The sequence below is a fragment of the Hoplias malabaricus genome, chromosome 8, assembly GCF_029633855.1.
Source record: "Hoplias malabaricus isolate fHopMal1 chromosome 8, fHopMal1.hap1, whole genome shotgun sequence".
Classification (NCBI taxonomy): Eukaryota; Metazoa; Chordata; class Actinopteri; order Characiformes; family Erythrinidae; genus Hoplias; species Hoplias malabaricus.
The window spans coordinates 26,290,752-26,317,898 of NC_089807.1; the positions used below are offsets into that span (position 1 = coordinate 26,290,752).

Genomic DNA, 27,147 nt, shown 5'->3' on the forward strand with positions numbered 1-27,147 from the left:
CAAAATAATTTTGATGCTCCATTGACTTGTAATAGGAGGAATACAATAGAGCCTCTGTCACTGCTACTCCTGGCTCTGCACTTAAGAAATGTAACTATGTAACTTTTGGAGGGTAAGAAACAACCCCCTCACCCACACCCCTTCTCATCTTACCATGGCTTTATGTCATTAATATATGAGCATCATTAAAACAAACCATGTGTGCCTGCTATACTTGCGTGTTACAAGTACTTTGTCATTCATAGTTTTGGAAGGCGGCATTCAGGAATGTTTTATTTACCTGTAAATCTTCTCAACGTTTAGCATTTGCACTGGAGGTAATGAGACTAATGTGCCTAACAAACAATGGAAATACTGGGAAGTTAACTGCACTGCTCTATCATCTTGGCCTCTGGCAACTTGTACAAGAAATTTATAACATTTCTGATACTGTCCGCATACCTTTATCACTAAAAAACAAACCAACATGTGGACATCATTCAGGATAATATTTTAATGCTGCATGCAGTAATTTTGTAATTTAAAAAAAGTACAACATCAGGAAACACACCATTTGATGTCACTCAAAGTGGAAGGGTGTAAGACAATTTATTTATACAGTTGAAATGTGTTAGGTGTTCCGCATTGTATTTATTCTAGTCCTTTGTCTGTTAACTGTTTGTGTTTATGTACTGCCTGTAAATCGCACTCTGGAGAGTCTCTGCATTTCTACATATTCCTGCTTACTGTTTTCCAGCCTCCAACTTGCTTCCCTTAAAAAATGAGGCTAAGGGATCATAGGCTTAGATTTTGCTGATTTCTCAAAGCATTGAGGCTTCACTGAGTGAATGAAAAAGCAAACTTCAAAACCAAGAGTTGCAAACAGTCTAGTGCTGAATCTGTCCTACATCTCCTTTGCTGTGGTAGGTGATTGGAAAATGGGTATTAGTTGGGGAAATGTGAACACTGAACTGTTTCAGCGACATTATGTTTAATGCTGATAATAAAAGAATAAAGGCACAAAGTTAATTTAATAGTACATCCCCAAAACTAGCCTACACAAAATATAGAGAATATATAAATACAAAGAAAACACAGTATTATTGGATTCGTTTTTGTCGTCTGCCCTCTCTGGGCTGCAGTTATGTCACTCTAAAATCCGTAAAAGACTTCCTGGGTAGCTTCCCCTCAGGCTGCTTCCAGAAACCCTAGAAGTTAATCCATTTTCCTCCCAATCCTCCTCCTCTCCTTCGTGATCCTGAAACAGCTTTTGTGACGTCATCTTGCAGACTGTCCAAATACCTGGGAGGAAGAGGGAACCTATTCCAAACACTTGCTGAAGCTGCATGAAAACTTTACAGATTTCATAATGACATCACTGCAAACACATCCAGACAGGAGCAACAGCACAAAGGAATAAATGCTTTATATGCTGTGTTTTCTTGGCATTGTTGGTCTCAGTATATCATGTAGGCCTTTTTTGTCCGTGTGTGTCTGTGTGTGTGTGTGTGTGTGTGTGTGTTTGTACTTAATATAAATACAAAATGCGTAGTAGAGGGCCATGAACAGTAGCAGTCTGGCTAGAATTCAAAAATTCATTGAAATTGACATTCAGAAATCCTAATCAACATCATCTTGTCTATATCGATTATATCAATTATTTTAACTGCTTATTATTATTTTTAATTCTGTTATGTCCCCACTGTGTGTTCATGCACTGTCTGTTTAAAACCTCACTACCACTCTGTAGTCACATGATTCTGCTCCTATCTGCAACATGGAAACAACATGGAGGAGAACTTAAATGCCGAGACCAACCGAGCATCTCGAGCAGCTTGTACCAAAGAAAAATATAGTGCCTGTGGTTTGGACGTGTTTTTTTTTTTGTCTTTAATTTAGACAACACTGAAAATGTATAAAACCATTTTAGCGACCAAAGCACACTCACACAGCAAATATGAACAGTGCTCAAAAACCAAGAAGAACAAGCTGCCAGCAACATTAGAAAAAATAAACCAGCTTTAATACTCGAGCATATTGGAATCACTGAACTATGAGGTTAAAAAATACAAAAACAAAAAAAGCTTTTTTTTAAACACTAATGAACAACATGGGTCTGTGAAAATTTTGTTTTGAAACAGGAAACTGAAAATCATCTCATATATAACCCATATTAAACATTAGATAAACCATGAAACCAGTGAGTGTATAATGTATGTATGAAAAATAAACATGGTGGATGCCTAAAATAACAAAAATAAAAGTGCATTATATGTATCTAGTCTTTCCCTTCTGTCCCTTGTGCATCTGGTCAACAGAAATGGGATCAGAGGATCAGAAGTACGAGAGAAGTATGAGATTAAACAGCATATAAAACGGCGGTATAAAGTACATGGCCATTTGGGTCACCATATCCCTGGTCAAGAGAAAACAGTAAATGGTATTAGCCAACATTCAGCTGTAAATATCAGTTGCATAAATGGCACAGTTATACAAATATGTCTCCTGTATTTAAAGGTTAATTTATTTAAAGGTCTAGATGTTATTTCTCAATTGGAGAATGTGATGTCATTGAAGCCATATGACTCACAAGAAAGTGGGGATCTGTGCTCAACCTTCTTGGTCCTTACTGCAAATAGGACTGTTTTGAACACAGAATAAACATGGTGTTTAGGTTGCGATGTGCCCTGATGTTGTGTTCAATTGCACGGTATCATGGGAGGTGCTGTGGCTTAATAAATCAAATGGAATATAATAACATGAAGCCCCTGAGCTCTCCTCCCTGCAAAAGGTCAGTCCTGAGATTAATTATACTGGGAGGAAAAAGGCCAAATGATGAAACATATCTTGACCTCACACAATCTGACTTTTTTTTTTAGGTTAAGCCAAATATTTATTTGTCAGTTATTCAACAGCTGTTTTACCCTGGATAAAACACAGTGCATGTGTTCACGGTGTGAATCCAGCATCTATCCTGGTGGGTAAAAATAGAGGGACAATGAAAAAGCATCACTTAAGCATAAGAGCTACTTTTAGCCTTTGCATCATGGCATGGCCACGAGCACTGGAGGAAGTCTCTGCAAATGCCTGTCTATCTCAGTGCCGGAGACGCAGGGACAGCCACAACTGTCAGCTGCACATTGACATTTCGGCTGGAGAGCGGAGGGCCTGTGGAGCCCGCAGCGGCACACTCAGCTGGTCCTGACACATCTCAAAATGGTGCTAACGTTGACGGAACACAAACACTAATTACTGCAGCCCTCTTACAGCGCGCCATTTTCTCAATTATTTTAAACATTCCAGAAGAAGTGTAGGGACACTCCACCAATCAAATCATCTGTTATTACAGTCGCAGTGTGTCTTTGATTTTGTAATCGGAGAGGTTTTTACAAAATTGGCAGGATATATACATTTTAGTTTAAATGTAAACAACATGTTTTTTTTTCAAAGACAGTTGCTCCCACTAACTAGATATTCCCAAATCACATTGCTACCAAGAAGCATGAGTTTCTTTCAAGACGTGAAACATCGCTGCCAGGAGACAGACCGCAATATACGCTCACTACGCACGATGCGTAGGGCCCCGCAAATTAACAAAGCCCCCTAGTTTCCCCCACTCGTCAGGACTGAGCTGCAGAAACAGCAGTCAGGTAAACCTGTGACTTCTCGAGGTTGGATTGTTAATAAATGATAGTCTACGTACACAGCCGCGGTAATATATTTAGAGGTACCGCGCAGCTGCTCTCCATGACCTTAAAAGCCTCGCAGCGCCACAGTGTCATGAACCAAACTTTGAAAGTCAAATGTGAGCATATACTGATGTTTCTATACTGTCTGATACTCGTTTAAACCTCCCCAAACACACCAGTACACTCTTAAAGTCCCTTACTCTTCAATTCAACCTTAAGCATGACGTAGTGGTTCCAAGCAATAAGTTGAGTTCTTAGAAGTTTCAGTTCCACCTTAAATGCACCTTAAACGATGAAGCAGTTACAGGCGCCTGGACAAAAAACTACATCATTTAAGGTGACCCTGCAAGCTAGAGAATAAACCGCTACGTTTACTTTTTCTTCTATACCTTAAGTGCTGTATTAGTGTTAATTTATATATATTGTTTGTTTACATCTCATTTTGTTCTGTATTTGGCTGTTTATTTAAGCCAAAGGAGGGAAAATACTATGGAGAGTCAGGTGCAACTGTCCGAGTTCAGGTAGGAGGGCCCCTTATTAAAATTTTGCTTATGGCCCCAGGTAAGTCTGGACCAGCTCTGATCACTGCATCTTTTCAAACTATGATTAACACAATATCACTGAAAAACTCACCACACTAAATGCCCAACTTAGTGTTATGTTAGCCAGCTGACATCCTCACCAGAGTGATGTAGGAAGATGGACAGCCATCTACCCACAAAGACAGCCATTTCAGAATGCATGTGAAAAGCATCTTTCAAGAAAACCACACCATGTTAAAATGCTTCACACTGGTGGTGATAGGAACCAGCCATCTGAACCATGCCTTTAAGGCCTATTACACTGAACAGTCACTGTTTACAGAAATTAGCCCACCTGTTTTTATGAATACTTTCTTATCACCATTTCTCATGGCTCTTCAATGGTCAGGACCCTCTCAGAGCAGGTATGATTTGGGTGCTGGATGATTCTCAGTGCTGCAGTGACACTGGCATGGTGGCGGTGTGTTTGTGTTGCCCTGCTATTATTGGATCAGACACAGCAGTGCTGCTGGAACTTCTGAATATTATGTCCACTCACTGTCTACTCTGTTAGACACACCTACCTTGTCTACCTTATAGATGTAAAGTCAAAGACAGTAGCTCATCTGTTGCTGTACAGTTGGTCATCCTCAAGTCAGTGGGCATAGGACACTGTCGGCTGGATATTTTCAGTTGGTGCACTATTCTCAGTTCAGTGGTGACACTGAGGGTCTTAAAAACTCAAGAAGCCCTGCTGTGTGATTCATTCATACCTGCACAACACACATTAACATACCACCTCTGCAATACTGAGAATGATCCACCATACAAAACATACCTGCTCTGTGTTGGGTTGACCATTGAAGAACAGGGTGATATAGAGAGTAGGCAGAGTATTAAATGGTCTAGTCTGTAATATTAAAGCTATATAGTGCTCCTGTATAGTCAGTGGATCTGGTTTAAGTACAACTGAAACTGTAGAGAAAAAAAATGTAATCAACAAAAAGGAATTTAGCGCCATCTAGCTTAGAAACTCGTGACTATCCTTCGTTCATATTACCTAGAGGCATGCTGATCTGTTTAAAGTGGTAATCTATGCTGGCTCATTTTGAGAATAATCAAATACATTTATTCACCCTTGTAACACTTTAATCTCAGCTATATTTGTCAGACAAGCTATACTTATCTGCCAACAAGCTTGTCTATTGTGTTCGATCTGCACCTGTATTTTAAAGAATTTTCAGAATTTAGTCTTCTGTATATTATACCTGCTTAAAATTAAGTATTTGTGTGAAACAGGTCTTTTGGGTAAGACATTGTTCCACATCATGCCTAGATACATTCCGAAACCATTATATTACAAATATCTTTCAAATCCTACATCTTAAAAATGTGCCTCACAGGAAGAAATACACTGAAAACTGACTGAAAAAATAAATAGTATAATGAATTGTATTTTATATTGCCTATGACATGAACCAATATTAAAAGTCCAGAATTAAAAATAAATGTCTCTTTATTTAGCCATGTAAATATTTACATCTTGCATGGACGAGATAGACAAACATTGTATTAATACATTTACAATATGAATAAAATCTTATAAAACAGTACACAGTACAACTATTGAGAAGGCTGCTCAATCCTCTCAGACATTGTTTTTTTGGCATTCAATGATAGTACTATACAAATGTGTGCAAGGACCACAGACAAAGTGACCCACATCACGTCACATTGTGGACAATGTAGGAACAGTCTGACCTAAAAGTCTATTATAAAAGTAAATCCTAAAATGTGTGTGTTATTAAAAGGTGCAACGTGAGCAATCGCTATGGTTCAGAGCCGATGGATGTTGCGTTTACTCCGTGCAGAACCTGCAACAACATTGTGTTGGCGAGATGATGACCGAATGACGCCCCTTTGACACAGAGTGGAGCCATGGTAGGGTGACTGGCACTTTGAGCAGAAGTCGAAGGCACAGCTAACACGCATGCAGGTGGCTCTCTGCATGGCTGAGTCTAAGCGTGCTGGAGAATTACACCGTCGGCAACAAATCAAACGCTCATGGCTTTTCAGTGATTTTGAAGCCTGGGGAAAGCAAAAAAGTACTGTTAAATATCAGATTACTAAGTTATACAGGATCATTAGTAAAAGCCTAAAAATCAGGTTTTCTTGATGTCACTAAGCTACTTAACAAGACCATGAATGTGCTCAAAAATGTTCTGACTAGAGAGTAATTATAATCACTACAAATTCTGGGCCCTCTATTGGAAACATGTTATTTAATGTTGTTAACTTTGAATTGTTTCCGTGTGATAATGGCATGTGCCTACATTTACATGCTCACGCTTAGTAGATTTTAAAAAGTCAGTATAAGAAAAAGTAATTGGTATTGTACCATCTTTAGTAGTAAGCAAAAGCTTTCAACTTCGACTAGCAGAGTACTATTGCACAGACGTTTAGTGACTTTTCAGCTTCACCAGACAGTGCATCCTTGAAATAGAAACTTTACAGGAGAATGAGAAAATCTTAACTATCAATGGAAGTCAATGTACAGATGGGTATTATTCCAAGTAATTTGAGGATTTCTATTGGTCTGTTCATTTGAAAATTTTCACAATATATAAAAAAATAGTTGCAGTTTTCTAATATCTTGGTAAACTAAACATTGTCTGAAATGGAGATACGGGTTTATCCATAAAGATGATATTGCACAATGTTGTTGCCAAAATGAAAATGTTGGTCTTTGTACCAAACTAAGAAATGTGAGGGGATGTTAATTTTATAAGAGTTGTACAAAATGTTGCTCACAGCATTATGCAAATAAAAGTACAAAAGCTTGTAAAGTATTTCTCTTCATTTACATAAGAATTTATTCTCACCTCATGAAACTCTGCAATGCGGCTAGGCTTAGGTGTGGCAAGAGCACTATCAGTGTGGGTGAGGGTCTTTTTTGTGGGCTTGGAGACAGGGGTGGAGGATGCTACTGTCTGCAAGCAGGAAAATACCACCCTGCTAAGGCTAAAGTCTCTGGTCAGAGTACCCATTGACCTACTGGAGTCCTGGGGGAAGAGAAAAAACATTAAGGACAAGTCAAATGAGAGATTAAAAAATAAGAATATGTTTTTTTTTTCTTCAATATCTGTGGATAGAATACACTGCTCACCCTCAACATTTTCTCAGCATTTCTGCATCTCCTAAGAGCGCGCTCATCTTGGCAAATGACACTTTGCCATGTCTTGCTCACCTTCTTACAGCTATAGAACATAAATTTAGGATGTGTTCAAATTTGTGGTGAACTTCATGATAAGTGATGTAAACTCTGGAAATCTATGGTTAACGTAAAGCCACAAACTTACCTAATCAAGTCACTGTCCCCCAACATGCTAAGGATCCTGGTGAGGATGTGTTTCATGTTTCTTTTCAAGAGACCACAGAGAATATCCACATGTTCCAGACCCATCTTTCCTCCAATGACATTATGGAGGCCATACTTTTCAGCCAGGTGATCAACAATAGTAAAGTCATAACTCTGGCTTTTTCTATAGCATTTTGCTAGCTCTTTACATACATCCTCTTGGAAATTAAGAACAGGCAGGCAGAAAAAAGAGTCATTAGAGTCTGAATGGTCATCTGTGGAACCTGTGGAGTCCCTCTGCTCTGGACATCTGTCCAACGAGGCACTTGTTTCTGAGTCTATTTGGCTGTTGTGAAGAGAAAGATAGCCGCTGTCTTCTGCTAAACTGGAGCCGCTGGTGATGAGTTCGTCGTCGGAGGGTACGTCCTGAGAGTTCTTTTCTCCACGGTTCTCTTTATTGTGAGCGCCGCTCTGGGAACAGACCTGAGGGCGGGAGATGGCGGCTTGCTCTGAACTGGTGGTGGCGCTTTTTTCCCCCGGTGTTGTTCGACTCTTTAACACTTCTACAAACTCCACTTTCTCTTTTTCAACGAGCAGGGAGGCTGCTGAACCTTTGGTCCCAGCAAGACACTTCATATTTATAGATTTAAGTCCAAACGGACGGGAAAACTAAAAAAAAAAGAGGGAGCAAGTCATTTGTTAGCACTTTCATACTTACAGATGTCAAACACAGACGCGTTTAAATATGGCTTGTTGTCATATTATAATAAGCAGAAAAAAAACATGGACTTAATCTCCAAGAGTGTCTCTACTGTCTTTACAGTGCACTACATGGGGATTAACAGTAGGGTTCTACAGCTACAGTGGACTAGCATTAGAGTCGAGCAGCTAATGATTGAAATGGGCGTAGAAAGGGTTATTAAATGCCTCTCGGTGAATTACACAAAGGGTTTTGTGAGATTTATTTGCAGATTCAGAAAAGTTTGGCCAATACACATTTGAGACCAACTATACACGGTCCCGTTAATGCAGGCCACACCATTTCACAAGCAAGCCGAAATACCTCTATATTAAACGTTAAGACCACTTCTGTTAAAGTATCTATTGGTCGAATTAAATGCAAAGCATGTTATAACGTGATATAAAACCTACAGCCCATTACCCTGTACTAGCAATAATATACATATATCTCATATCTCTGGACACACGTTACCACTACCTTAGCTCCATTCTGTCTCCGTGTGAGTAAAACACTATTATAATTTTTTTAAAAGCTGCACACACAGATTATCTTTTCTGTTACAGTTAAAACATCACCTCATAACTCTAATCTAAGTGGATGTTTTATAATTACTATTATTTAGGCGCCAAATCTGAGTGTAAGGACATTTACGCGCCTAAGAATGCTAGGCGGCTAACACCCCAGCTAACCGGACACAACAGTATCCAGACAGTGGAGCAAAAACGGGGTCTGACATCGCCGTTGCTCTGCATTTACAGATCAGATCTTAAACTGTTCCCTCTGATAAGACCTCAAATTAGTAAAAGTGAGAGTGAGAACCCTCGTGTTCAGCTGGATGTGTGTGAGCCAGGGCCCTTATGTTAAACCCCAGTCCTGGACTGGAGCTGAGCTACGTTAGTGGATATCTGACTCTAAAAGGAGAGTGCAATCCATGATCGAGTTTAATGTAAGTGTGGGACAGGACCACACGTTATTAGTAGCTAGACTGGAATGGAGCTGATTAAAGTACCTTTAATGCTGCTTTAGCACGGCGGGCAACGTCTACTGTCCAGCTGTGAAACACACGCATGGCGCAAACTTCATAAAACACCCTAAAACGCTCACCTCGATAAAGATCCCCGCTCTGCTGCAGTGTCCACTCTCCTCGATTCTGTTCTAGATACTCTGCTCTAGATCCTCATCTCGACTTTGGCTCGGACACGGGCTGAACTCAGACTGGAGCGAAGCGGGCAATTCTCCGATTTTGAATTTCGCGTCTCCTCCGCGCAAACCAATCAGCGTCGGGCTCAGGTCCTTTAAACCACGCGCAGCCAATAGAACCTCACACACGCAGTCGCGCCGTGGCGTCGTTGCGTCATGAGAAGACCAGTTCCCGGAGAATGTCGCGCGCACGCAGGTTTTAAAAACAAGAACGAGAAGCGCCTTTTTCATCCCCCACCCCATTGAACATTCACTCAGCCCTGCGCTTAAATCAGTCATTCATTTTCAAACGTTGTTGTCCTTGATCATATTCAGTTATTGTAAAATAAATTGTATAAAATAAAATTAAATACATTTTTGTTGTTCACTACCATGGACCTTGGGTCATAATTCATTCATTCATTATCTGTAATAATTATATAGTTTAAAAAAAATCTGTTATTTTCAAAGCTGGACCACGGCAATAAGAGTATGATGTAGTTGGTGGATCATTCTCAGCGCGGCAGTGGCACTGACTTGATGGTGAGTTCTTAGTGTTGTGCACATACAAGTGGATCAGACACAACAGTGTTGTCCACTCACTAGACACACTTACCTTTGTCCACCCTGAAGAAGAGGAGGTGGTAGTATTATGTTGCTGCACAGTTCATGTAGGTTGTCCTCCAGTACTCATTAGTGGACACAGGACAATACCCACAGGCCCCTGTTGGCTGGATATATTTGGTTGCCACCACATTTGGTGACACTCACCACTGAAGAGCAGGGTGTAAGATGCCAACAATGCAGGCAGAGTAACAAATGCACTAGAGTCTGTAACTTTAGAACTATATGCTCCTGCATTGTCAGAATGTTATGACTGTTTGATGTGTGCATGTATGTATATACTAAATCATTTTAATCTAAATCATTTTAAGTAACACAGGATGAAAATTAAGGATTGCAATGTGCATGACTTTTGATTCCAAGAGATTAGTCATCCATCCTACAGCCCAGACTTAGCCCCAAGTATAAAATTATTTAAAAACAAATTCTCTTCCAGGGAATTGCAAAGCTAGTTGTTGAATCTAACAAATATAATTTATAGAAGTTAAGGTAGATTGCACATTAAAAATTTATACATTTTATGGCTTCAGTGGGTATTGCCAACATGGTGTCTTTTTTACAAGTGTAAAGTGTTTGTGTAAGAATGTGTGCATTGGTCAGAATTTGTTTATTAAGGTCTCTGCCAGTGAAGGCCCATTGCTGAGGTATTTCACACCCTAGCATGGAATGTGAGAAATATGTGGTAATCCAACACATCTTAAAATACTGAACTTCTTACTTTTTAGGACAAGGATTGCCCAGACTGCCCAAAGTAAACACAAGTCATTACTCTCACACACCTCATCCACCATATAGAAATGTCACCACTGGGCCTGCATTTAACATGATAAAGGGCAATCTCCCATATGTCAATGGTGAGCTGTTGTTCTTTAGCAGTGACTTTCTTACACAAATCAACTGAACCATTGATTCAACACAAAGAGAGTCTCCAACTGTGTTTGCCAGCAATCCAAGGACATGTTTTTTGTCTGACACAAACTTTGAAAGGTAATTCCACCAGATTAAACGGCAGACATAATTAAATAGTTATTTTGAAGTGAGATATTCCATTCCAGAGAAATGTTGAGCTAGAAATATCCACAGCAGTGGATAGTAAGCAGAAACCTGAAGCATTTTATACCTATAAATGTATCTCTCAGAAATATATCAAATATTATTTATGTACATGCATCTAAAAACATTGTTTTACACACTTTCACTTTTTTAAGCATAATTGTTTCTGTAATGCCAAATAATGCTTTTACAGTACCTCAGATATGATTTGGATAAAAATAGTTTTTAAATCCATTCATGGAGGAGATATCCCATCAGATTTACTACTATATTACCATGATCAACATTGCATATATATCTCAGAGGAGAGGTGCATTTTCACTGGTCATTATAGACAGTAAAATAAATTCAGTTTGTTACTTTAGAATAAACAATTATACCTGAATTATGCATGATATATTTAAAAATGGTTTAAATTACCCAACACACTTGTATTATCTAAAACAATGTAAATAAGTGTTGAGACCATCTGTATGAGTAACAGCAACCCTATTTCAATTATTTTATGTTTTCTTTCAGTGACTTCACGAAGTTTGTGAATAGTATTTTGTTATTATACTGGCCATTTTCATATTCTACCAATGAGAACCCTATGTTTACACAGAAATACCGCAATATAATATACATCAGCACAGCTGCTTGAAAACAGTTTCTACACGAAGCAATACGATTCTATTAACAACCACTAGATGTCAGGATAGACTAAGATTTGTTTCTGAAAAAGAAGCTGAAAAACGACAGAAACCCCTGCTTCCTATAAAAACTATACAGCCAAATGTTTGTGCACACTTGTTCTACAAACATCTTTTTCAAACTGATAACAGCAATAGTTAGTTCGGCCACTTAAGCGGTGGCTGACGTTTTTACTGTTTTAGTGGGGTTTTAGGGTGGAGGATTTTTTAATGGCTCTCAGCCATGAGAAATAAGTGAGTTCATGTGACAAATATGCAGTTCCATTGCTCCATAGCCCCAATCAGCAGAAGGGGTTTATGTCCTTTCAATACTGTTTATAGAAAGAAATATTGTAAAATGGTAGAATATTTATGCTGATAATGAAGTTAAACCTGTCCTCTGACAGTAATATAACATTTTATTGATTAAGTATCATAATGGTTCACATTGTTCAAAAAAGGGCATTTATTTCTAATTTTTAAAATAATGTCCAAATAATACAGATATAAATATCAGTACGAGCCATTGTCTTCCAAAATGTCCATGAGAGCTTCTTGGTCAGAAAACTCTTGTAAAGCTGAACTCATCTCATCCAGAAGATCTTCTCCCAAAATAAATTCTTGTACACCATGCAGAGTTTTCCCAATCCGATGATCCGTGACTCTATCCTGGGCACAGTTGTAAGTCCTGATTTTTTCTGATCTGCCTTTGGTTCCAATCTGTTAAAAAAGGGTCAAAATATATTGACAATGTAGTGTCACAAGAAATATCCAAATAAATACCTAAATACAAAACACAAGGATTTCTTACAAAACACATTTTTTGTAAGGGATAGTAGGGATAGGGCGGCACGGTGGCGCAGCAGGTAGTGCCGCAGGTAGTGTGTGGGTTTGATTCCCGCTCCGGGTGACTGTCTGTGAGGAGTTGGTGTATTCTCCCCGTGGGTTTCCTCCGGGTGCTCCGGTTTCCTCCCACGGTCCACACACGTTGGTAGGTGGATTGGCGACTCCAAAGTGTCCGTAGGTGTGAGTGTGTGAGTGAATGTGTGTGTGTGTGTGTGTCTGTGTTGCCCTGTGAAGGACTGGCCCCCCCTCCAGGGTGTATTCCCCGCCTTGCGCCCAATGATTCCAGGTAGGCTCTGGACCCACCGCGACCCTGAATGGGATAAGCGGTTACAGATAATGAATGAATGAAGTAGGGATGCTATACAATTAAAAATATAAATATAGCCGCAAGCGACAATTCCCGGGGTCCAAGCTGGTATTCGCTGGTAGAAGAACAATGTGCTAGCGTATGAGCTGTCCTGAGATAGTAGGGGATTTTGGGGAAGTTTGTGTAGTGTGTGTAAGGTGTTCCATGCTGTTCTGGCATGTCTTTGGAGGTGTAGCATGAGATGGAGGAGTAGCGGATGACAGAGACAGTATAGAGCACAGAAGTCACTCTGGAGTTGCACTCTGGTTTCTCACCCTAATGTTCAGGACCCCCAAACAGCAGATATGATGTGGAGTAGCTTGTACTCGAGTCCGTCATCAGTGGACAGAAGACACTCTCTGCTGGCAGTGTTTGGTTGTGGACTATTCTCTGTCCAGCAGTGATGCTGAGGGATTTAAAACTCCAACACATGAGTCATACCTGCGGTATGGGTGTCCAGACCATTGAAGAGCAGGGTGAAAGTGAGCAGTCTTTGCAGAGCAGGAGCGTAGCATATGACATTTCCTGATACAGGAGCCACACTTTAAGATAGATTTTGTAGTGCTTTAAAATGTGATCCTTGGTGCTCTGGATTGTAAGAAGAAGGGGTAGTAGATGAGTGGGTGAATTTCTGGTCTGCAGACAGGTGAACATGGGGCGTGGGTTACAGAGACAGCACAGAGCACAGAACTGACTCTGGAATTTCACCCTGGATTCTGACCCAATGTTCAGGACCTCCACAAAGCAGATATAATTTGGGTGGTGGATAATTCTCAGCACTGCAGAGTGATAAGTCACAGCAGTGCTGCTAGAGATTTTAACACCTGTGTCAACTCACTGTCCACACTGAGATACATATATTTTATTGGTCAAACTTATAGACACAAATTCAAACACAGTTGCTCATACATTCTCAGCATTGCAGTGATATTGACATTGTGATGCTATGTCAGTGTGTATTGTGCTCTTATGAGTGGATCAGATGGAACAGTGCTGCTGGATAATTTTAAAACCTGTGTCCACTAACTGTCTAAACGGTTACACACATATACTCTGTTGGTCCACATTATAGATAAAAAAGGCAGAGACAGTAGATCATACATTTTCAGCATATCTGCTTTGTAGGTGTCCTGACCATTGAAGAACACGTGAAAGGGAGCAATGAAAGTATGCAGAGCAAGAGGTGCCCCCCTCTCTGTAATGTTAGATCTACAAAGTGCTCCTTCGGACAGTGGAGCTGAAAACATGGACACTGAAACGAAAATAAGGAATCAGTCATGATGTTATAGTTGATTTGTTTAGATATGTTTTCAATTGTCTGTGTCCTCTGGCCCTCTCTGACTGGCAGGGGGGAGGGGAGGGGGAGAGGTGACAGTCTGTGTGTGAGAAGGTGAGGGAGGGGCTGAGGGGGAATTCAGCAAAAAAGAGAAGACTCCAGGCAGATGAGTGGGAGGGGACATATATTTGAGCATAAACTAGTACTTGGATCAAAACCCAATATGGACATATGTTGTATCATGAGAATCTTAACCTGAACTTTAATAATTATTTAATAAATGTGGAACTTTCATTACTGTGTGATAGCAGGCTCTGCTTAAAAAGAGCAGTACAGCTTGTCTTCAAAACTTCACATAACTAACAGCTGAAACTGAAAAATGCTTTAGCCATATGATATGAAAATGCACACGCTCCTTTCCCATGGTCTTCGGAATATATCTGTCTCATCTTGCTGGTACTGCATCTCTAGGTGGCAGTGTAATCAATTATGAACCTATGCAACCAGTTGTTGTCTAATTGTACCGCCCCCTTTCTGTGCAATGCGGAAAAATTTAGCAGACTACTTCAGAGTAATGACATACATATGTGCATCATGTTGTGTTTGATTTAGGTGAAGTTTGTTGTAGTTATAGCTCAAAGAGTGCATGGAGCCCTGCCCATGCATATTTGTTAAATTACTGCTGCAACAGCGTGTCAAAAGTTCCAACTTTTGTAAATAATTATTGACTTGGAGTCTATACAGATTGCAAAAATACCAGTTGTTTATTGTTAAGACAAATTTCCAGGGAGGAGTGCGAAAAGCTCCATTTTCATATACCTGACTATTGTGGATAAACTATGCATTTTTTGACAATAGTTGCAATTGCAAAGTTGTAAGAAAATATGCAGAGTATGCAATAAAGCAAACTGCTTGTCAATATGTTTATATTTCGCTGAGATAGTCCATATTTGCATGTTGAAAAAATTGAATTAGCCTCACATAGTGGCTATCGTTATGAAAATTTTTATAGGCTTAAGAAGTGCTGCCATGAATATACCATGCAAGTCTCATGATGATACGACCTGGTTAAGGTCATTAAACAGCTGCAGAAATTTGATTAGCCAATGGTGGCCATGTTTTTTTGAATATGACATCATCATCATAGAATCTCATTCAGGACATCACCCACTACATGCATACCAATCGGCATGTCAATCGGACAATCCCGTGAAGTGTAACAAATTCGTTGTTGTTATAGCGCCCCCTATGCTTGCAGTTGCACAACCAAGTACTTATGTCTTCCAACCCATATAGGGATCAAGCATGTGAAGTATCGTAACATTCGGAGAAAGCGTTTGCGAGTTATAGCTGTATTTGTCTGATTTTTGGAACGCAAGCTCCAGCCCTGATTTTAGGCGTAGTCTGTGTAGTGATAAAAAACTTTTTTTGATAATTATTAAAGTTCAGGTTCTTAGGATTCTGCTGATACCACATATGTCCATATTGGGTACATTTCCAGAGACTAGTTCGCGCTCAAAAATGTGTGCGATTTTGCATATTATACAAATTAGCTCAAAATCTACGTGGGCGGAGCTTATGGGTTCTTGAGGCTTTTTTGTAGGGTCTGACCTGAGGAATCAGGGGAAAAAAAGAATTTCGTCTCTACGCCACACAGGGTAGGAGAAATAGGGAGTGATACGTTCCGCGTCGCTATAGCGCCACCATCAGGCTGATCAGGCTGATTCTTTGCACCTGAGTTTACTTTGCGCCGGGAGGGTTTACTACCAATTGACCAAACGGCAAGTCTGTAGGACCTACGGTTTGGGCTGCCCATCGCGTTTCATCGGAGAAAAAGAAGAAGAAGAAGAAGAAGAGGAAACAGACTAAAAACAATAGGGCTCCAGCACTTGCAGTGCTTGGACCCCTAATAAATATACTATAAAAAAGGGTATTTGAAGAGACCGACAGATTTAAACTATCAGCCAGCCTCTTTAGCAATGACCTTTTGTGTCTTGCTCTGCTTGTGTAAGGTGTCAATGGTTGTCTTTTGGACAACAGTCAAGTCAGCGGTCTTCCCCATGATTGTGGAGCCCACAGAACTAGACTGAGAGACCATTTAAAGGCCTTGCAGGTGTTTTGAGATAATTAGCTGATTAGAGTGTGGCACCAGGTGTCTTCAATACTGAACCTTCTCACAATATTCTAATTTTCTGAGATACTGAATTTGGGGTTTTTATTAGTTGTCAGATATAATCATCAAGTTAAAAGAAATAAACATTTGAAATATATCAGTCTGTGTGTAATGAATGAGTATAATATAGAAGTTTCACTTTTTTAATGGAATTACTGAGATAAATCAAATTCTTCATGATATTATAATTGTATGACCAGCACCTGTGTGTGTGTGTATATATATATCAGTGGCGATTGCTCTAAGACTGCAAGGGAAGCTCAGCTTCCCCTAAAATGTCAAAAAATAAGTGATCAAATATATACTGTTGTGTGTACATGTCATTGAATAAATATGCACTACAACGCACAACTTTTGTTCAGAATCAGCTTCTTATCACATGGCTTTCCTCTCAATCTTTCGCGCAGATTCACAGTGATTTAAACAGTGCGGACGCTGAGCGTCCACAGAGATCAATAGCGAAGCAGCAAAGGGCAGCGAAACGAGACGAGTCATTGGATAAATGCTGGGCTTTGTTCCGCCCATCGGACGCTCAGCGTCTCTGGGGGTCTATGGGGCAGTGGGCTGGCCTCGGCTGGCCCGGACGTTCAGCTTCTGCATGATGATTGGATGATCTGTCTGAGGCTGAATCCCTTTTTGATTGACAGCGAAATGAGCGAATCAGCGATCCTTTGGTTTAAAGATCCATGGGAGCATTACATTTTCATTCTGTTCTGAGTTGAACCAGACTTTCTTAAACCTTTTACACTTCTTTGTTAAAAACGACTAGCGACAAATTGAGCTTCTCTTTCTGGTGGGTTTTTTTGTAGCTGCTTGTGTTTGGAGACTGACTTCTATCACTCTTTCTGACTTCTATCGCAGTTTCTAGCGGGTGCTGCTGAGCCCCTCCACTGTCACAAAGCACTCACAGGCGGACACACTTCACATGGGCCAAGGCCGTTTAAGCAGCCTAGCTCTGCTGGCCATTGAGAGGACACTAGTCAAGTCCCTGGAAAAGACGCCTTGTTGGTACGACAGGGTCACAGATCATTAATATGGCGGATGCTGGTCTTTCAAAGAGGGGAAGCTCAATTTCGGCCTACATCATAAAATGTGTCGGTTTATTTATACGTTAATTATATATATATATATATATATATATATATATATATATATATATAGAGAGAGAGAGAGAGAGAGAGACAGACAGACAGACACTGAGAAGCCATTTGGTAAAAATGACCTAATTTCTACGCTCATTATCCATTTTATCAGACTATAGTTCATCTGTTTCTCTGCACCCCTTACACAATTGACAATAAAATTGACAATGAGTATAAATATTAGAGTGAGATTATTTCTTTGCCAGACAGCAAATAAAACTTACAAGGAATGTAGATTTACTTTTAATTCAGGTATATTTATACATGAGAATACATATATTTGTATGTGGATAAAATGATGACTGCTGTATGAAAACTCCCAAGATAATGGCTTAGCTTATAACAAACAGCATTCACGTATGACACCTACGTAAACAGTGAGGGGTAAACACAATTATAATTAAATGTTTGGAATAGATTTTGTAAGCAGCATAATGAATGTGGATTTATTTTTATTGAATCAGGATGCAACTGATTTGCACTTCAATTCAATGCAAATCTGTCTGAAACATTACACTATCCTGTGTTAAAATGCCATCACCAAACCTCCCCATGTAAAACAACTCTGCTGTACCTCTCTGAATAGTATTTTACATAAAATGTACCTGAAGTTTGCGAGCATGGTAGCGCTTACTAGTCTCTTCTTCCAGCTTGGCACTGTAGAGCTTGGCCCGCAGCACCTTCATGGCCTTCTCCTTGTTTTTGATTTGTGAGCGCTCCTGCTGACACTCAGATACTATGCCTGCAGTTCCACAATGACCTCACATTAGGAAGTTTTGTAACTTTAAATATAGCATAATTAATTGATCAAATGTGAGGTTAAAAGCAATTTTGATCTTAAAGGAGCAATCTGTAGGATAATTACTGTAATTAGTCATGGATTGTCCAGGGTGTGTGATCATAGATTAAGGAAACAGTCAAAGCTAAAACAATGCTGCCTCTCAGCATTGCTAAAGCAGTATATTCTCCTTGAAGTGCTCAGTCCGGTGCGGAGCTCCTATGATCCCGGCCTCTGTCTAATGATTTTTCAGTCCGCCTGTGGCCAGGTCTACAAACAGTGTCTCGCAGCCATGAAATGACAGAGTGAACATAGTTAATGTTATATTTTACCGAACCCAGAAAGCCCCACTGCCCTCCTAAAAATCTCCATGACCAGAGACGGAGTAACCTAAGAGGAAATTGGCCCTGTGTTTGAAAAGTGACTAGACTAGCAGACTAGCAGCAGCACTACAGAACAGATAATTTCTGAAAAAATACAGAAGTACAGACGCCTATGTATTGATTAAAAGGAGTAAACGCCATAGGTTGTGTTTTTTAATTTAAAGAAAGTGAGGCACAGCAACGTTGAAAGGTGTTAGGACTGTGTTTTGTATGAAGAAGTTGATTAACAACATGACTGAAAAGTGTAAATACCATTGTGTGTTTGTTTTAAAGAAATTGATGCAGATTCATGTGTTTCTCCTTGGTGTGTTTTAAAAGCCTTGAATATTGACCTATTTAAGGTGGAATGGAGAAATCAAGCGTGGTAGTACACAGCAAATATAACCGTTTCTCTAGTAGGTAGATGTTTTAGTGACATGATGTACACTTGGTCGTGTGCTTTAAATAGATAAAAAGGGGAATAAAAGTGTTTCAAAACAAGTTTTGTTTATAAATCCTAACTCTAGCTTTAGTTTCGCATAGCTGTTTAAGGTGGAAATGAGTATTCAATAAGAAACTAGAGAAAAAAGCAAATAAGACTCTTAAACAGACCTATTTATGGTGGAACTAAATGCTTGAATATGAAAATTGTGAATAATTGGTTGAATAATACAACTGGATTGTGCGATTTACACTGATAAAGTGGAATAACTGTTGCTCCAAAAAGTTTCAAAAGCTTTAGCACTAGCTTCAGCTCCTAAGGTGGAACAGTGAATACAAGAAGCTGGCGGATAATGGCATTAGAACTCGTAAATGGACACACGTAAGCTGGAACAAATAGTTTGACTACGAAAATTGAGGATATGATCTGCCTCCTAAATGACATTTATGGTGGAAGGGAAAATCGATAAGTGAGGCAAGCCATGTCTAGTCAAACCATGAATACTTTTCTGTGTAAATGTGTTGATTATGGCACATTCTTAACTATTATGGCCCAAGTTTTTAAACTTGTCTCTTGCTTGTTCGTTCAGTTTTCCTCAAATTGGCAAACTGTTCGAGCTTCACTTCTGGCGAGGAGGCAGACAGCTCTCTCCTTCACTGTTTTGAAACTGTATTACAGTTCCGATTTTAAACGCTTGGTGTCAATGTTACAGATTGCTCCTTTAAGGCGCACATTTGCATTCTGTGGGCTTCTTTTACCTGTTGGAATGTGTACAATCCTAACAGCACTGTCAGTAGTGTTGACATGTTGTCCTCCAGCTCCACTGGCTCTCTTCGTCTCAATTCTAAGATCTTTTGGGTTTATTGTAAAAGAAATCTATGAATATAAGAGAAATATTAGTGCAAATCTGAATAAAACAAATAGCTAATTATAAAACCTCATCATTTATATTACTGGTACATTATGGACAACACACCTCTGTTGGCTGAGGCAGTATTGCTACAGTCATTGTGCTGGTGTGCATGCGACCTTGCTTTTCTGTCTTTGGAACCCTTTGGACACGATGCACCCCTGCTTCAAACTTCATCTTCTTATAGCTCAGAGGACCATTTATACTGGCTGTGGCATTTCTTACTCCTCCTAGTAAAAAGAGCCAAAGATCACAGTTGTTTTTTTTTAAATGAATTGTTTGGCATTTTTCCATACATCACTCCGATAGTTTTAAATTGGAGCCACCAGGTTAGTGTTACCAAAAAAAAACCCACTGGAAGTCAATAGTCACAGACTTTTTCACAGTTACACAAACAATCATAAGGATGCTAGATTAAATTACTAACTTTTGTGTTCACTTGTAAAGCAACTATTAAATAGATTTTTAAAGTTGTGCCTATATGTCTGTAGGACATGCATGAATGTGAATGGAGGTGGACCCTGTGAAGGGGTTGTAATCTAGCAGATTATATAAAATGGCACCAGCAATGTTCAAATTCTGTAAGGTTTTCAATAATTACAGTATATGGTACAGTATACTGTCCTTTATTAATCAAAAACCATTGTGCTGAGCAGAAACAAATTAAATGCACTGTTGTGATCTGCATCCATTTAAACTCCAAACTCATATCTGATTCGACTGTAATAATGAACTTGAAAATATACTAGTCTTTAAATAAACAAACATTTAAATTTTATCTATAATGGAGATAATTATAGTAACATAGAACAAAATAATATTAATAATAAAAATAATAATAAGGAAATCCACTACAAGAGGGAACGTAGTTTTTTTTATGTGCACACTGATATTAAAAAGGAGTGGCATGGTGACAAAGCAGGTAGTGTCACAGTCACACAGCCCCAGGGACCTGGAGGTTGTGGGTATACTGAGGCGTTCCTAGGCCAGTTGAGGCATATAATCTCTCCAGCGTGTTCTGGGTCTTCCCTGGTGGCTCCTCCATGTTGAACATGCCCGGAACACCTCACCAGAAAAGCGTCCAGGAGGCATCCGGACCAGATGTCCAAACCACCTCAACTGGCTCATTTAGACGTGAAGGAGCAGCGGCTCCACTCTGAGTATTGAGTGAGAGTCCAGCCACCTGGAGGATACTCATCTTAGCCACTTGTACCTGCAATATCATTCTTTAGGTCATTACCTAAAGCTCATGACCATAGGTGAGTGTTGGGACGTAGATTGAACAGTAAATTGAGAGATTTGCTTTGCAGCTCAGCTCTCTCTTCACCACACGTGACCGGTACAGAGTCCGCATTACTGCAGACGCCGCACTGATCCACCTGTCAAGCTTTCCCTCACTCATGAAAAACACAATGAAATACTTGAAGTCCTTCACTTGAGGCAGGATCTCACTTCCAACCTGTAGAGAGCACTCCGCACTTTTCCGACCAAGTACCATAGACTCAGATTTGGAGGTGCTGATTGTCATCCCAGCCGCTTCACACTTGGCTGTAGACTGGTCCTGCAATAGGAGGACCGCAAAAAGCAGACATGGGATCCTGAATCGGACACCTGTTATTTTAATATTTCATTGGATTCAATGCTCTCTGTGTTTTGTCAGTTTGTAGACTGCCCCTATAGGAAGAATGGACCATTGATCGCCTTTATGCCAATGTGAGGGATGCATACAACACCACACCCTGCCCCCTCTGGAAAAATCAGGCAATAGCCTTGTCTCTCTACAGGCTGTTTTGCTATTAAAAAGCCCTGGATACCCAGCAATATCAAAGACACCCTGAACAAGAAGAAGTGCACCTTTTAAAGACAAGAGGGAATAGAGGGAGAACTAAAAAGCTCATTTGCAAGAGACCAAAAAGTAATACAGAATGTGGAATACAAGGTATGGGGGAGTAACCAAGGTCTGTAATGGTATGAAGACCATTACAGGTTGTAAGCAGAGAACTGCTTACAATAAGCCAGAGCAAATGAGTTCAGTATCTTCTCTAACCTGTTCGGCTTCATGTTTCAATACAGCTCCTGTATTTCCAACAGTCACAAACACACCCACCCCTACCCACTCTTGAAACTTCATTCTCTGCTTGTCTAGCTATTAACACCTCACCTAACCCCATAGATATACATGTGCCACTCCCCAAGACTGAGAGTGCAGACATCAAAGCCCTATCTCATGCCTCTTTCCTGTGCCCAAGAAGGGGCACCCCACTGTGCTTAATGACTTCAGTCTTGTTACATTACCATTGCACATTATGAAGACCCTGGAGAGACTGCTTCTACACCTTTTAAGACCCCAGGTTTTACATGCAATGGACCCCCTACAGATTGCCTACCAGGAGAAGGTAGGAGTAGAGATTGGCCCACAAGGGAAGTAGTACTGTGAGAATATATATATATATATATATATATATATATATATATATATATATATATATATATATATATATATATATATAATTTATATATATATATAATCATCATAATGATATTATACAGGTATATAAATAACAATATGCTGCCATCAAGACAATGTCTTTTCCACAGAAATCCATGGTTATTTCAGCAAGACAGGCATCATTCTGTACTTGCTACAACAACATGGCTTTGTAGACACAGATTGTGCATGCTTGACTAGTTTGACTGCAGTCCAGATTTGTCTCCTATGTCACATCATGAAGAGCAAAATCAGACAATGGCAACCGCAGACTGTTGAGCAGCTGAAGCCTGATGTTACACCCAATTTTTAAGCAAAGTTTTAATTAGTATTTTCAGTTCCCAAATGATTAAGTGCAATTAACAGGAAAGCTGATGTAGCACTCAGGTAAACATGCCTTTGCTCCAACTTTTTTTGGACTGTGTTGCAGATACCAAATTATAATAAATCATATAAATGTGTTTATATATACACAAAATACAAAAAAAAAAAAAAACTTGTCACAGATTCTAGTTTTTACTGCATTTTACAAAATGTTTCAACATTTCTGGAAATTGGATTTGAACTTAATGCAGTAAAAGCTAAAGGCTACTGAATATGTTTGCAATAATACTTTTTATATATTTATTTTACATTTTATAGTGTGGGTGGCACGGTGGTGCAACAGGTAGTTTCGCAGTCACACAGCTCCAGGGGCCTGGAGGTTGTGGGTTCGATTCCCCGCTCTGGGTGACTGTCTGTGAGGAGTTGGTGTGTTCTCCCCGTGTCCGCGTGGGTTTCCTCCGGGTGCTCCGCTTTCCTCCCACAGTCCAAAAACACATGATGCAGGTGGATTGGCAACTCAAAAGTGTCCGTAGGTGTGAGTGTGTGAGTGAATGTGTGTGTGTGTCTGTGTTGCCCTGTGAAGGACTGGCGCCCCCTCCAGGGTGTATTCCCACCTTGCGCCCAATGATTCCAGGTAGGCTCTGGACCCACCGCGACCCTGAACTGGATAAGCGGTTACAGATAATGAATGAATTTTCTAGTGTTTTAGTCATTTTCATACGAAGTGTAGTCTACAGGGGGAAAAATTCCCCTCACTCCTCAACTGCTAACACCTATGGGCATAACCATTGGCTTGCCAGTCTCTGTATTCCATTTTTTCATGGGCTCACATGAAACATCTGCATGAATAATCATGTGCTTCATATGGACAATGTGGAATTTATACACTGAATGGCTGAACTTGATTTCACATACTAAAACGGATTCATCAACACTGCTCAATTATCTGTTGTTTCCATGAATCACAGTAAGATCTGCACTTCTTTTCATGAAGTTTGAAAGTGTCCTAAACTGCTCTGCCAGACTTATTTCACTGTGTATGACACTTTGTTTTTTTAAACACATTTAAATATTGATTTTATATCTTTATCTTATATTTTACCTATGTAACCCTATGCCCCACATTTTATTTATACAAAACATTTATCCTGTTTCTGTGACACTCATTTCCCCCAGGATAATGCCCATGTGCTGTATTGCAGTGACAATTGAATTCTAGCGCCAGTGCTACATTAAAGAAGCAAAACAAAGACATAAAACTATCTTGACTGATAACTACATTTGGTTTAAGAGGAAAACAGGTCATATTTTGCTGTATTTTTTGTTTTTAGAGCTGTGGAGCACAAAAAAAAGTATCATTTAACCTTATTTATTTATATTTATATAATATATTTGATGATTAATCAACTGCAAGAACGATAAACCAACCAATGTCACTTGGCATGAACTCCAAAGTGTCGAAACTCCAGCCGTGGAAAGCAGCAAAGTTCTGGTACATGTCGAATATCTCAGCGGTGAAAAGCATGGCCTCTTGACCACCGACTCCAGCAGAGACTTCCAGAACCAGGTCACTCATATCTGACTCCTCTTCAGGGATCAGAAGAGAGAGAATCTACCACAGTCAAAGGGCCATATCACATTAAATATTCGAAAGTGTGAAATATTGCAGATAGGTAAAACTTGTAAAATTACGTTATCTTCAGTTTTGATGTCACAAAAAACTCTCTTTTACTATGCAAATATATAGTCTTTGTCAATTTTATATACAACGACATACCTCTTGTTTGATATCTTGAACAGCGGACTGAAAGGCATCCTTCTCTGCCTGTGCAAGTTCATGTAGATCTGGGTCATTTTCTGAAAAGAGAGTTAAGGCATTAAAATGGAAAACTTTTAGTTTTCAGTGCAATGTACAATTTAGTCTCTGAGATGTAAACAAATTCATTCAGACTGCTTCAATGTGATGGTGAACTTTTATTTAAAAAAAAAAAAAAAAAAAAAAAAAAAAAAAAAAAAAAAAAAAAAAAACCTTTCTTATTTGGATTTCTCTACAGTGGTGGTAATGACCTGCATCTTTCTATAGAATGGTTATAATAGTAAGATAGCTTTAAATATGAATATAGCTAATTTTTTTCTATGGGTATTATATTACTTTGTCCTAGAATGCCCTGCACATGCCTCTAGTAGTTTTTAAAATAGTAGTTCAGTAGGAAAAAAGGTAGTAGTACATTATCACAATTATTTTTTTATAAAACAATATCTGGACCATCAGGCAACAATATTCAGGGGAAAAAAATAATTATATATATATATATATATATATATATATATATATATATATATATATAAAAAAAGTGAGGCCTTTAGAGACACCTCATGCATCTTGTTTCTCTCACCAGTCTTGTGACCAGACGATATGTTAGAAATGTGAGTTAAATTTGCCATATTTTCAAATGGATCTTCCTCCTGTTAAGAAATTGCCAATATATTTAGCAATAATTAGATACTCAGTATTAAACCTATTTTAAAATGGCTTGGCCTCCCCTATATGGGAATCTCTGCCATGGAGCATAAGCTCATTCATTTACTGAGTACAAAATGAATTAATCTCAGGCTAGCTGCACAAAATAGGAAAATCAGGAAAATACTAAATTAACATTTACTGCATTTTCCAATGCTGTTTGGTTCTTTTTGGTGGTCAAAGTGACTAACTATTCCTTTAAATTACAATAATAAAAAAAAAAAAAATAATTGGAGACAGATTTGGATATCCCACTCTATTCTTGCCTTTCAGTAACGCTTCAGTCTCCTCAAAGTCTTTTTGTTTTTCCTCTAGTTCTCTGATTTTTTGGACCAGGGGTCCTAAAGCTGTCAGTCTTGCTCTTTTTGCTCTGAAGTCCTCGTCATCCATGTGACTGTCAACAGAGTTAACAGCCTGGAAACACTGGTCATACTCAGTCTTTACTTTCTGGAGGTGTCTGTGTACAGATTTCCTTATAAAGATCTCGTCCACAGTCAGGAGCTTTGTGTTCAGTGCAGAGCATGAAGTGTGAAATTCTCTCCGGTGTTTCCACAGTGTGTGGATGTTGTGGCCACCTCTGGTCCTGGTTGTGTTGTCAGTAATTTGGATATGAACTCTTCTGAGGTCCAGTCTTGCTGCGGATATCCTCCACTCTCTGGGGTTAGAGACTCTTCTGTTGATTAAAGTGTTCAAAGTCGGTCTCACCGCGCCTAGCTGCACACGACAACACAAAGACATCCTTGATATTAGCGCTTTATAGTGCGCAACACTTAAACAATCTTTAATGTGTCCACAGTGGAGCCCACTTCACCTCCATGCATGTTTCCGCACTATAACACTCCCACGTTTGCTGCCTTGTTTCAAAATAAAAGTCTTCGATGTTTACACACATTTCTCCTCATAATATATTGTTGATATATAGTGTATGAAATGTTAATGTTTAGGCACTTTGGAGTAACATCAATTAAGTCTCATTATTAACTCAATATAGGTCTCGTTTAATTCTACAATATATTGGCATATAAAGAAATAAACATGAAAGGTTTTATGTCGAAACACGATGATTTAATGTGAAATGGTTTCACTGCAAGAACTTTCCAACTCAGATTTTTTTTTCAGTGGTGAGGACCCAGTTAGAAACATCTAAAACACTACAAGACCTCACATTTTTCAGTGTTTCATTAACAGGTTTTTATTTATGTATTTGTTTTACTCATAACCTTACCTGTAGTCCTAAAATCGTCAAAACGTGTCTAAATATTGCATTTAAAATATCATATCTTAGTTAACACCAAACCTTACATTATTTGTAATGATAAATGTCATATAGACGTTCTTTGATCTTATTGGGTTTATATAGGACTAGTTGTAGTTCCGCTTTAAGTACGTTACTAACGTGCTGGCATTCACTGGTTTTACATTGTGTTCTAAACACCTCTGATTATGAGTGTTATTATGAGGCTGCTTTAGGGTGCCCTCGTTGTGGACACAGACGTCCAGTTGTGTACTCCCGGCTTGCATTTTCAATGGGACATTCTGGAACAGGTGTCAATGGGTTTAAGGTGTGTGTATGTGTGTCTACCCAGAGAGCACTGCTAAGCGTGGTATATTATTATTTTACACACTGTTCAGTGCAGCAGTGTGCAGTTCGGGCACAGCCAGAGACTAACATCAACTTGCTGCATGTTTAGAGCTCATTCTCACAACCTGAACACAGCTAATA

General features: G+C 39.3%; 2 protein-coding genes across 3 annotated transcripts; both read right to left on the bottom strand.

Moving 5' to 3' along the window:
* Positions 1-5,687: 5,687 nt before the first annotated feature.
* Positions 5,688-9,564, bottom strand: fbxo5 (F-box protein 5). Its single transcript, XM_066679558.1, has 5 exons — positions 9,394-9,564; positions 7,549-8,216; positions 7,356-7,446; positions 7,072-7,251; positions 5,688-6,277 (listed from the first exon to the last, which is right to left on the bottom strand). The coding sequence occupies exons 2-5, from the start codon at positions 8,181-8,183 to the stop codon at positions 6,026-6,028; spliced, it is 1,158 nt and encodes a 385-aa protein (XP_066535655.1). The 5' UTR covers positions 8,184-8,216; positions 9,394-9,564; the 3' UTR covers positions 5,688-6,025.
* Positions 9,565-12,240: 2,676 nt separating this feature from the next.
* On the bottom strand, positions 12,241-26,284 carry mtrf1l (mitochondrial translational release factor 1-like). Of its 2 annotated transcripts, XM_066679896.1 has the most exons (8): positions 26,236-26,284; positions 25,691-26,138; positions 24,681-24,760; positions 24,332-24,515; positions 20,158-20,321; positions 19,940-20,057; positions 18,205-18,341; positions 12,241-12,536 (listed from the first exon to the last, which is right to left on the bottom strand). In XM_066679896.1, exons 1-8 carry the CDS (start codon positions 26,239-26,241, stop codon positions 12,330-12,332), a joined length of 1,344 nt encoding a protein of 447 aa, XP_066535993.1. In that variant the 5' UTR covers positions 26,242-26,284; the 3' UTR covers positions 12,241-12,329. The 2 variants fall into 2 exon arrangements, with proteins under 2 accessions (XP_066535993.1, XP_066535991.1); XM_066679894.1 differs by lacking the exon at positions 26,236-26,284 and having other exon boundaries at positions 25,691-26,229.
* Between the last annotated feature and the right edge of the window lie 863 nt (positions 26,285-27,147).

What these genes read in the sequence shown, in the direction of transcription:
- fbxo5 (XM_066679558.1), bottom strand. Translation starts at nt 8,183, where the DNA reads ATGAAGTGTCTTGCTGGGACCAAAGGTTCAGCAGCCTCCCTGCTCGTT. An exon ending in GGGGACAGTGACTTGATTAG is followed by an intron (nt 7,447 to 7,548) that starts GTAAGTTTGTGG and finishes TATGTTCTATAG; the next exon opens with CTGTAAGAAGGTGAGCAAGA. An exon ending in GCATTGCAGAGTTTCATGAG is followed by an intron (nt 6,278 to 7,071) that starts GTGAGAATAAAT and finishes TGCTTTCCCCAG; the next exon opens with GCTTCAAAATCACTGAAAAG.
- mtrf1l (XM_066679894.1), bottom strand. Translation starts at nt 26,162, where the DNA reads ATGTCTTTGTGTTGTCGTGTGCAGCTAGGCGCGGTGAGACCGACTTTG. An exon ending in GTTCATGCCAAGTGACATTG is followed by an intron (nt 20,322 to 24,331) that starts GTTGGTTTATCG and finishes TCTTTTTACTAG; the next exon opens with GAGGAGTAAGAAATGCCACA. An exon ending in ACCATGCTCGCAAACTTCAG is followed by an intron (nt 12,537 to 18,204) that starts GTACATTTTATG and finishes CTTTTTTAACAG; the next exon opens with ATTGGAACCAAAGGCAGATC.